Raw genomic sequence first — 12,022 nt, 5'->3', positions numbered from 1 at the left:
GTGTCCCCAGAGATCAGTGCTCTTTTTGATCTATATAAATGACCTGGACTTGGGCATAGGAGTACAAGTTCCAAGTTTGCAGATGATACTAAGTTAGGAAAAGTAGAAAATAGTGAGGAGGATAGTAACAGACTGCAAGAGGACACAGACAGACTGGTATAATGGGCCGACAGGTGGCAGATAAAGTTTAATGTGAAGAAATGCGAAGTGCTGCATTTTGGGAGGAAGAACGAGGAGAGGCAATATAAGCCGATGGTATAATCTTAAAGGGGGTGAAGGGACAGAGAGACCTGGGGGTCATATAGGGAAATCTTTGAAGGCGGCAGAACAGGTAGATAAAGCTGTTAAAAAAGCGTACGGGATAATAATAATAATAATAATAATCCTTGCATTTGATATAGCGCTTTTCACGTCGGGAGGACGTCCCAAAGCGCTTCACAGAATATACTGTAAAGTGAATTGACTGTATATTTGTGGGCGAACGCGGCAGCCAATTGCGCACAGTGATGTCCCACAAACAGTCGTAGATTGAAAATGACCAATTTATTATTGGTTTTTTTTTTGGAGGGATTATTATTAGGGATACTAGGCTTTATAAATAGGGGCATAGAATACAAAAGTCAGGAAGTTATGATGAACCTTTATAAAACACTGGTTAGGCCTCAGCGAGAGACTGTGTTCAGTTCTGGGCCCCACACTTTAGGAAGGATGTCAAGGTATTGGAGAGGGGGCAAAGGAGAGTTACCAGAATGGTACCAGGAATGAGGGACTTCAGTTATCAGGAGAGGCGAGAGAAGCTATTAGGATTATTCTCCTTGGAGCAAAGGTTAAGAGGAGACTTAATAGAAGTTTTCAAAATTATGAGGGGATTCGATAGGGTGAACAAGGAGAAACTATTTCCACTGGCGGGTGGGTCAGTAACTCAAGGGCACCGATTCAAAATAGCAGTTAAAACAGGGGTGGTGAGAATTTTTTTTACACAGCAAGTTGTTCGGATCTGGAATGCATTGCCGGAAAGGGTGGTGAAAGCCGATTCAATAACAGCTTTTAAGAGGGAAGTAGATAATTATTTGGGGAGGACAAGTTTGCAGGGCTATGGGGAGAAAGCGGGGGAGTGGGATTTGAATTGGATAGCTCTTTTCAAAGAGCTGGCACAGGCATGATGGGCCGAACGGCCTCCTTCTGTGCTGTATAATTCTATGATTCTATGAATACACGGTATTGTGATAAACAATGGTAGCCAAGTGCTCATAGATTCCAATTTTAATCTACAGCATCATTTTAGATTATATGATGGAAGGAAAAGCAAAGTAAATAATTTATACCAAGCTTCTGTCTCTTCACTCATAACTTGCTGTACATTCAATTTTTTTTATTCTACTTCCAAGTCAGGTTTGGAAACCACTACTGTATTTCTTTTAAAATCCACATGACGGGTTCACAAGAAGCCCTGTGATGCATTCCAAAAAGGAGCACAATTACCTACACTTCTTCTGAGCACTAAAGCAGTAATACAAAAAAGGCAGAACGTTATGTAACTTCAAACTCTTTTAAGTCATTGAGACATACCAATACAGCAATGGCTTTGAGTATTTATAATTACAATAATTATTGCATTTGATATAGCACGTAAACATCTCAAAGTTTCTGTAAGTGCACTTAGATTGTGCATTTATATGTCCCACAAATGGCCATGAAGTGAATGTCCAATTTATCTTGGGAATTGTCTAGGATAGGAAGAAACTTTTAATAGTGCCATGAAATCTTTTAACATCCACCTGAACAGACAGATCCTGATTTAACATCTTATCCAAAAAATGGCATCTCTGACAGTACCTTGCTCTTCCATCACTGCATTGGAGTTTCATCCTCCCTAGACTATCAACTTAAAAGTTTTGTTGTGTTTCAGAGGTGAGAGTGCTGAGCCAGGCATACTCACAAATCAGAGGCAAAGTTCTACAAACCCTTTGCCCCCTATGGAAACACATTTTATTCTAGAGTTAAGTCATTGAACAGGTGACAGCATATATTTTTTAAAAGAAATATTCATTGATGTGATTTCCAATATTAGAGTACCTATAACCAGCACGTGCATTGCAGATGATCTCGCACAGATTCTTTCATCTGAGGTAAAGAAAATCTTTCATATTTTGAACTCTGGATGTAGGGGCACAGGATCAATGGAAGAGAAACTCCAGCTGGATCATGATTTTTTTTTACAATTTCAGAGTGTCCAAAACATGGCAAGTTGTTGAATTTAATCCTGAATTTCAAGCTATTTTTTCGCATTTCTTTAAAGAACTTGCAACAAAATTGCTTCAAAATTAAGATTCTATTTAAGAATTTGCCAAGGATATTACATTACACACTACAACAAAACAAAATTACCTTTGTATAGCGCTTTTCACATCGGAGGTCGTCCCAAGGTGCTGGATAATCAGTGTTGCAGGTCGGGATCAGGGTGGGTGGAGAGCAGGGGGGGAAAGGAGGGTGACCAAAGGCACGATCGAGGAGGAGGGTCTTGACACGGGTCTTGAAGGAGGCAAGGGAGGGGTTGAGGTGGAGGGACTACGGGATGCAGTTTCAGAGGGTGGGGTCAGAGAGACAAAAGGCCCGTCGAACAATGGTGGGGCGGGCGAGGTGGGGGACATGAAGAAGGCTGGATCCCGCTGAGCAGAGGGAGTGTGTCACCTAGGGTGGGGAGGATTGACAGGGAGGGTGGGGATGTGGATCTCAAGGTAGGAGAGGTTGGCCCCCGGGTCAGGGACCAATGAGCTTTGAGCCAGAGGTGAGGGATGGAGCAGTCAGGGTGGCGACTGTTGAACAGCCAGCGGGGTCAGCCATGGCGGGCATGATGGAGGATTTACAGGCTGGAGCAGAGGAAGGCTGAGGGAGGGTCGAACAAGGATAGGAGGCAGGGAGGGCAGTGAGAGAAAAGGGTTGAGCAGGACTAATGGAGGGCAAGGGTGGGAACATTTTTGGGAGAAGCAGCTCGGTTTGGTGGCGGCAGCCAAAATGTGCACGGCGAGACTAAGAACAGGGTCAGCGTAGCAAGGTCAGCCTACTGGAGTGGGTCATGCGGAAGGAGGGTGTGAAAGTCTTTGTATATCCATGCTCAGAGTTTTTCATTTTACATAATTATTAATTATTACAAGAAAAATGATTGTTCTGAGTGAGTCAAACAACAGGAAAAACGTTTACAGAAAGCTTACGATCTCAATTTTCGAATTCTGCTCTTCATGAATACCTCTTCCAGTTTATTTCTTCTATTTATTACTTTTCTTCAATAAAGTTGTATTATTACTTTAAGCTGCATTGGTTGATAATAATAATTGGTTCCATTATTTTGAACTGGATGTTTATAAAAGGAAGCAAATCATATATATCTTCTAATATAAATATAGTAATCTAAAGGTAATAAGATCAGATGATAAACCTAAGCAAAATGGCAATAAAATGGCAATTTCATCTTGATGAACCATTAATTACACAATTGTTTTATGGGAGGATTTTTAAACGTATTACAGATTTGTTGTTTTCAATTAAAATTGATCCTGCACAGCTGAATTTTTATTGCTTTGCTGCTGCTGCTGCTTTATTTATTAATGGAAACTGGCATCGATGAGTTGCAAATAGAAACAGCAGAGCAATACAAAATATAGAAAAACATAGATCTGCAATATATGAAAACATATTCAAGATACTATTTATACAATTAATTATTGATGGATCATTAAAATCTGCTATTTGGAGACTTACAATTGCTTTGTCATCTCTAATTCCACAGCCTTTATTATATTGAATTATGAGTTTCATGATGAACACAAAAGTGTGATGCAGGTGCAGGTCACTTTTCCAGGGTGGGGTGTGGGCAGGGTTTTGCCAAAAATTAAAATACATTTGTAGCCAAATCAACCAAATACTAGCCCAAAGGTAGCCCAATATTATGCATTACCTCCTAAGGGTAGCAGTCGCCCATTTAGGTCAGTGCTTTTGAAGCTGTGTAAGAAAACAACAGCAACTTTGTTCATGCCAGAGCATGGAGGGATTGGAAAACCAGTAACAGGATCTTGAAATCGAAAAGGGCTTCGGTGGGGCGGGGATAAGACTTTTGGAGGTTTAAAAAATTAGGCACCGGCCCAAAGCCATTGTTTCACGCACAGAAACAACCAAAACAGAACCCACCCAGAACCGCAGCACCGCGTGCGGATGTGAAGCCACTGTCCCAGAATGCAGTGTTGTTGCCAGAGAGACGTTATCCCAGGGTGCATTGCGGTGCGGTTGTTGCCACGGCAGCGGCCGGGCTGTGGCTGCCGGGGCCGGGCTGTGGCTGTGGCTGCCGGGGCCGGGCTGTGGCTGTCGGGCCGGGGCTGTGGCTGTCGGGCCGGGGCCGGGCTGTGGCTGTGGCTGTCGGGCCGGGGCCGGGCTGTGGCTGTGGCGTCGGGGCCGGGCTGTGGCTGTCGGGCCGGGGCCGGGCTGTGGCTGGGCGGAGGCCGGGGTTTGAGGTGAGCGGTGGTGGCTCCGGGGAGAGGATGTGGACGAGCGTCGCGAGTAACCACTGCTCCGCCGGCCCCCGGGCTCTCCCCCGGGCGAGGGCCGCTCAGCCCGGTCACAATCAACAGCTCCGCCCCCTGGACGCCCTGACCGTCTTTTACATCATTACATTACCACATTACATCAGCAGCACAAAGCGCAGTGTAAAACAGCTGATAAACACCAGTCTATCTCTCCCTCCCATCCTGCCGTCCACCCCTTTTGATGACAATAATAATACAACAACAACAACAAGATTCCATTTATAGAGCGTCTTTCACGTCGGGAGGACGTCCCAAGGCGCTGGATAGTTGGGTCAGGACCCGAGCATTGGGGGGAAATGGTCAGGGGGAGGGGAGGGAAGGGAGGGAGTGAGGAGGGGGTTAGAGAGTCGAGAGGAGAGCTGAAGGCTCGGTCAAAGAGAAAGGTCTTGAGACCGGCCTTGAAGGAGGAAAGGGAGGAAGCGGCGAAGGCACTGGGGGATAGAGTTCCAGAGCCTATCCATTTGATATAGCGAAATGCCCACAAAATCCCAACCCCCAACTCGAGTTCAAATCACTGACCAGGGCGTGAAAGCACTATACAAATGTAATATTTTCTTACATATTTATTACATATTTTCACCAGTGACTGGTCCGCCCTTCCAGGTCCAGCTGATGAGTCAGGCTGAGCTGTGCTGTCATCTGCAGTGCTTTGGAATACTGTGAACTCGCCTGACTCAGGACTTGGACTACCAAGACTGCCAAAGATGGCTGGCTCAATTCCAACATGATGTCGCCAAATGTGTCACCTTGGAGCCATTTTAGTTCCAAGAAGGCCCAGTTTCCCAGTTTATTTCTCCTCTCCCCCCCACCCCCAGGAATTATGGAGCATAATTTGTTGTTGTTGTAACGGCAGTGTTTAACAGCTATCAGTTAACCTAGCTGGCTCGCTTGGTAGCGCTCTGGCCTCATCAGGCTACCATAATACTGATAGTGTTGACAATATATTAACAATACTGTCCTTACCTCGGACCTGCTGACCCCAAATCAACCTGTCCACTCCCTCCGCTCAGCAGACTATGGCCTGCTCCACATCCCCCACCTGGCTCGCCCCATTGGCGGTCGGTCCTTCAGCCTTCCTGCACCCGCCCTATGGAACTCCATCCCACTTTCCCTTTGCCTCGCTCTCTCGCTTGCCTCCTTCAAGGTGCATCTGAAAACTCTCCTCTTCCACCGAGCCTTCGGCCACCCTCCCTGACCTCCACCTTCCCCGTTCCCAACCCTCAGCTCAGATCCAAATCCCTGACTGTCCAGCACCATGACCCACTCTGCCTTCTCCCTCCGCCGCAACATCACCCAGCTCCGCCACTGTCTCACACTGCAGGCCGCCCAAATCCTCATACATGCTTTCATTACATCGAGGCTCGACTATGCAAACTCATTGCTTGTTGACCTCCCCAACTCCTCCCTCTATAGGCTGCAGATCATCCAGAACTCTGCAGCCCGTGACCTCTCCCGTACTAGGCTCCGTGACCTTATCACCCCCATCCTCGCCCAACTCCACTGGCTTTCCATCACACAGAAACTACAGTTCAAGATCCTGATACTCACCTTCAAAGCTCTCCATGGTCTTACTCCCCTTACCTCTGCAACCTCCAAACTCACTACCATCCTGGCTCGCCCCACCTCTTTGACCGTGCTTTCGATCTCCCTGCTTCCTCCCCTGCCCTCCACCCTCCCCAACCCCAACCCCCAGCTCAGGTCTGAAATTCTGTCTGTCCAGCGCCTTGGGATGTTCTCCCGACATGAAAGGTGCTATACAAATGTAATTTTGTTGTTGTTGTCATCCTGACATGAAAGGCGCTACACAAATGTAATGTTGTATTGTATATTAATAATACCATGTCACCCATACAAGATTTGCAGGTTCAAGCCCTGTGTCCCTGACTTTTTAAGCTCTGACACTCCAGTGCAGTGCTTAGGGGGGAGAATCGCGTTGTTGGACATGCCGTTCTCCATTCAGCTCACTCAGGCTTGCTGCGCATCCCCTGCCCTCTCATCACTGGTGGACGAGCTTTCATTTCTGATGCATCCTAACCATTCCTCTACCATCTGCCTGCCCCACACACACACTTTCTTTAAGTTCTACCTCAAATCCTACCTTGTTGAATGTGCCAGTATTCCCTCTCCATTTCCACTTGCTCGGCATCCAACCCCATCATTGTGAAGCACTCCCAAAATGTTATCTTGCAGGAGATGGTGCTTTCACATCAGGAGCATGTTTCAAAGTGCTTCACGGAATTTAATGTAAAGTGTGGTGACTTTATATATTGTAGCTAGTAATTTGTATTGGGACCTGTAGAATCAGCTGGAAAGGAAAACTGTTACTTAGCTTGGATCTATAATGAATCCACAAGTTCCCGTGCCTTAACTGAGCTGTTTTTTGCTCCTACCTGCAGACACTTCCTTTTGTTAAAGGTGCTTTGTCAAGGAATTATACCCTTGAACGGCACAGATAGGCTTACATGAATCAAAATGTCCTATTTAACTCATGAAGTTCAACTGAGCAAGCGTCACGAAGAAATGTAAGTGAGCGTTAACAGAAGTGTATGCATAGACTAATCTGTATTTGTTTAAAACTACTTTTCTTTGCTATTTTTCTCAATTGGCTGGTATGTCATTCAGCATATGGATTTTGTCAAAATTATACTAGCAGCATGTAAGTTGCTATGAATACAATATTGAATTTTCACCAACATCCAGTGGTTAATATGGAATTTGTTAAGAAAAAATACTTAACCAATCCTCTCTAATTATGGTTTGAATAACGTCACTGCCAGAATATTTAATGAAGCTGTAGATGGTAACGGAAATAAAGGTTGTGTGAAGGGAAAATTGAAGGCTATTTGCTGACCTTGTAGTTGTGACCAAATTGTGCTGAAATTTTGATTCTGACTTTTGAAATTCATTTTGAATTTTATTTGAAACAGTAAAGTGCACGTGAGGTGCAAGATCGGATGCTGAAACATTCATTTTTGACTCACTTCATTACCTTTTAGACCTATGTACAAGAGCAGCTTCAAAAGTTTAACCTTACTCATATCCATTTCTCTGTTCACTGTTCTTTAAAGGGCCTCTTTATGCCAACCTATTACAGTTGTGATTAAGGGATTGATTCGCTGTATATTTCCAGTTTTTATTTTAAAATTATGCGTTTATTTGCCTTTGCTTGTGATCTTCTTCAGTTCGCCACTCAGAGGTGCACAGGAGCAAACCTGTTTTTTATTAGATTTTTTTGCCTTTCCCTGTGGGTAAAATGCTGTGTGGGAATAACAATTTTGAATCCTTGTATCATAGTAGACGTAGAAAAATAATTTATCAGGCAAATGTGTTACCAAAATAACCCATAGCCACTAACTATCCAGATCTTGTTGAAATAGAATTGTTTACACAGATTAATAAACCAAATTAATGTAAAATACACATGTATTGGGATCTGATAGGGTATTTCAATATGTTTGCTTGAAAGCCTACAGGAAAACTGCCAGATGCATTTTTCCTTTTGTTCTCTCCAGATTAGCTCAAAGAACTATACTGCTTCAGCAAATGGAAAGTCAGCTCGAAGATCAGAAAAGTGGAAAACAGCTTCAAGCAATAGAGTCGAAAGCAGCTAATAAAAGAAATGCAACTCTTTTAAAAGTAAGGAGGCTTTTTGCAGGTCTTATTTTTGTTATAGATTTTTATGTTTGATGTCAGGAATCAAAATTATTTTTTAGTGTGACTCATCCTCTCATCAGCATTTTTTAAAAGGTCTAATGTAATTGTTATGTAGAAGATGCTTAAAAAAAAGATTTACAGCATGCGATCCCTGTTTGATCTTTCTCTTGTGGTCTTGCATGAAATGCATAATCTGTGATCTGCAGAATCCTATACCAGATTGTGAATTAAAGTTAGTTGGCTGAAGGAATTGCTGTCAAATATAATGTTAAAGACAGAGTACAAATAAATAACATGATTTTAAGTTTTTATTGCAAGAATTAAGAATTAAGTGATTTAAAAAATGTAGCCAAAATCTGCATATATCTCTGTAATATGACAAACAAAATATAGATTTAATTTCTACAGGCACATTGTGCATTTTTCAAAGTGAAAAATCCTAACTACTGATATCAAGTCAGTTGGTTGACTGTAAAACTGTTTTCCTGAACCTTATTTCTTTATAAAAGTTATAAATCATTTTGTTAATTTTCAGGATTTGGAAGCAGCAGAAGAAAGATTAGAGGCTAGTTCACACATGCATCCTCATCCCAGTGTTGCCACACTCAAGGTAGATATTCACTTCCAATATTATTCACATTTTCTTTAAAGTAATGCTTCCATTTGGTTTGCTTCATGTGAATGTTTGAAGCCCAATGAACTGCATTTTTATTGAATATTTTCTGCTGTTGCAGTGCAGTGCCCTCTAGTGCTTTTGTAAGCAAGGAAGATAAGGAAATGGAAAACCTAATGAAATTTACTGCAACNTTTTTTGGTCTCAGCCACCCTTCCGTTAACTCATTTCATTTTTATTATGGAGAAAAATGTAGTACCTAATCTGTGTCAGCAACTATTTGGCATTAGCAGCATCCCACAAATAGCATTAAGATGACTGAAAGATTAATCTGTGAATTTAGGTGAAGGAGGAATAGGGGGCAAAGGGGTAATCTATCCAGAAGCAAGGAGGGCACTAGGAGAGCCTGCTACTCTTCTTCAAGGTAGAGCCATGAGAAATTTAACATCCACATGCACTAACCGAACAAGTAGATAGTCTCTCAGTTTAACATCTCATTTGAAGGACCGCACATGCAGTACTCCGTCATTGGAGTGTCAGGCAAGTTTTGTTGTGGACTGAAATTCACGATTGTCTGATTCAGAAGTTAGAGAGCTACCATCTTATCATTCAAACGATTGGTCACATTTTAACTATTTTACCATTTTTTCAAGTAATGCTGAACTGCAGTATCATATTTGCAAGGTGTTTAGAAGGAAAACCTTTTTGACATTATACGTCCACATTGGTTCTGTTCATATGGATGACTGAAGGCTTGCACTTCAGTCTCCATGGGAACAAATAAATATTGCCCACAGAAACAGACACAGGCATGTATTTTATCAACAAAGCTAAATGGGAGAAAATAAACAACTAATGAAATCATTAGGACATATGATTGTAACATGTAACTGCTCTTTAAAAGAAAATAAGAAATGATTGACCATACTACACTTAAGTTCTTTCCAAAGATTTATTGAATAAACATTGTAGTAAGACATATTAATCTATCCAGAAGCAAGGGGGTAATCATTCTTAAAGTTCCTTATCAGTTCTTCGTGATGTTAAACTGAGACGTTAAACTATCTGTTCTGTCTGTCTGTTCAGATAAGATTTCTCTGTTTAAAAAGAAAAGGGAGTTTCTCCCACTGTTTTGGGCAATCGTCCTCCAGATCAAAAAATGGTCATTCGCTTTATGGTTGTGTGTGGGAGGGACATTGGCTTCTGCTTTCGCCTACAAAATACACAGTGTTTACACTTCACAGAAAAATTCTGTTTTGATGTGATAAGGCACTCTATCAATTATTATCTATTTCATCTTGCCCTTATGTAAAAGGGCTTCACTGGAGGCAAGGGACACCTTCAGAAGTAAGGAGAAAAATTAGTCGTCACCCATGGCCAGTGCAATGCACCTCCTAGTGGATGGCTCTCCACTTGAATCCCCTAACTGAGGGCTCAAACCTCCGCTTGTCGGATGTCAAACAACCGACCAGTGACTATCCTCCCTGGTGGGAGGAGGTAAGCGGGGACTCCTTGAAGCTGAACTGGCTCCAAGGTGACATAGAATCATAGAATCATACAGCACAAAAAGAGGCCATTCGGCCCATCGAGTCTGTGCCGGCTCTTTGAATAGAGCAATTAATGTCAATCCCACTCCCCAGCCCTTTCCCCATAACCCTGCAAACCCGTCCTCCTCAAATACCCATCCACTGCGTTTTTAAACGTTGTTATCGAATTGGCCTCGGCCACCCTTTCAGGCATGCCTGGCTTTGTAATGTTGGAATCGAGCCAGCCCTCGTGGTAGTCTCGATAGTCCAAAAAATAGAAGATAACACCTTTTCCATCTTCATCAGCTCTTTTATTGTTGCGTTGCTTTTATGTTCACTGGTTTACAGCAATCTAATGTAGAAACAAAAACTCAACACAATCATTTATCATACACTAATGATTTTAGTGGTGCCTGCATCCATTTGGAGGAAATTTAAAGACAGTCATGTGAGGAAATCAGAAATTGTTACTTTTGGTTTGGGTCAGGGATTTTTTTAAATGGGGCAGGGGGAGAGAGCTATTTTTTAACAAATGTCTGCTGACTGTTTAACCTAACCTATTTTAGCTGATCTTTTGCAAACAATGTAAGTCTCAACTAAAAGAAAATTATGTTTGATAGAGTGATCTTCTACTAAAGTATGTTGAACTATGTGGCACTTGGACTCAGATTCATATTTGTGATTACCAGAAGGTTACTTAAGGTGACCTCAGGTGTTCTTTGCTTATGCAAAAAGTTTGTCCCATTGAGGAAGGAAATATTGGAGAGTAAGGCAAAATTTCATGCACTTTATAGTGGCCTTCTTGACTAGAATCTGTTGTGACGGGACCAGAAATAGGGAGGAAAAAATGAATAGAATAACTAGGGAATGCAGAAGTAAAACAAAATTGTGTTCCATTTGAGATTTTAATGTTCTTCAGATGTTATTGACTGCAGTAGGGAAGTTCAATGCATAAACCATTGCTATTTATATCCTATGCAGACGAGGTACTGGGCATCTGTTGAACAAGAGCTTCCTAACTGGGAACAGTTTTTACTTGGGCAAAGAATGAGTCCTATCCAAGTCAGAAAACGGAAATATGAGAAAAAAACACAAAAAGAAATAACGCAAGAGAAAGGCAAAGTTGCTCATCTCACGACTCCTCCACACTCACCCAAACTGAAAAGCTGAGGTCCATTAAACTGTATCTCAAATATATTTTGAACAATTTATTGTGTAACCTAAAACTTGTTTTTGTTTGCTGATTTCTTCTATGAAGCACTTTGAGACGTCTCGAAGACGTGATAAGGCACTATATCAAATGCAAGGATTATTATTATTAGAGTTCTCAAATGGTGGTTGAATGCTGTATTTGTATTTTAATAGTTCAGTTTGCCTACAAAATACAGGCACTACACCTTACAGTATATCCTGAGAAGATCTTTGAGATGTCCTGCTGACCTGAAAGGTGCTATGTAAATTGTATTCTGAATGGTTTTGTATGAATTTTCTTTACTTGTATGATAAAGACAAATGTTGTTGAACCAAAGGAATGTTGTCGTATCTGGGTATATATTTGAATATGTATGCAGCGCTCAAAGATGAAACAACATAACTTGGCTTGGTGAGTAAATGCTTAGACAAATGTAGCACTAAGTCATACAAACCAAGGA

The 12,022-nt window shown here is 42.1% G+C and overlaps 1 protein-coding gene across 2 annotated transcripts; it reads left to right on the top strand.

Moving 5' to 3' along the window:
• The first annotated feature begins 4,445 nt into the window (after window positions 1-4,445).
• Window positions 4,446-11,646, top strand: cunh3orf14 (chromosome unknown C3orf14 homolog). Of its 2 annotated transcripts, XR_488016.2 has the most exons (6): window positions 4,446-4,505; window positions 6,974-7,099; window positions 8,090-8,213; window positions 8,767-8,841; window positions 9,188-9,268; window positions 11,352-11,403. XR_488016.2 is itself a non-coding variant. In XM_007895166.2 (5 exons), exons 2-5 carry the CDS (start codon window positions 7,050-7,052, stop codon window positions 11,538-11,540), a joined length of 438 nt encoding a protein of 145 aa, XP_007893357.1. In that variant the 5' UTR covers window positions 4,446-4,505; window positions 6,974-7,049; the 3' UTR covers window positions 11,541-11,646. The 2 variants fall into 2 exon arrangements, 1 of the variants encoding a protein (XP_007893357.1); XM_007895166.2 differs by lacking the exon at window positions 9,188-9,268 and having other exon boundaries at window positions 11,352-11,646.
• Window positions 11,647-12,022: the final 376 nt, after the last annotated feature.

The sequence above is a fragment of the Callorhinchus milii genome, unplaced genomic scaffold (genome assembly GCF_018977255.1).
Source record: "Callorhinchus milii isolate IMCB2004 unplaced genomic scaffold, IMCB_Cmil_1.0 Scaffold12, whole genome shotgun sequence".
Lineage (NCBI taxonomy): Eukaryota > Metazoa > Chordata > Chondrichthyes > Chimaeriformes > Callorhinchidae > Callorhinchus > Callorhinchus milii.
Note: the sequence above shows the minus strand (reverse complement) of the source record. Positions and strands in the feature narration are given on the sequence as shown.

Coding starts and splice junctions, on each gene's coding strand:
- cunh3orf14 (XM_007895166.2), top strand. CDS start 7,050: ATGTCCTATTTAACTCATGAAGTTCAACTGAGCAAGCGTCACGAAGAA. Junction 7,100..8,089: donor AGCAAGCGTCACGAAGAAAT/GTAAGTGAGCGT, acceptor TGTTCTCTCCAG/ATTAGCTCAAAGAACTATAC. Junction 8,214..8,766: donor GAAATGCAACTCTTTTAAAA/GTAAGGAGGCTT, acceptor GTTAATTTTCAG/GATTTGGAAGCAGCAGAAGA.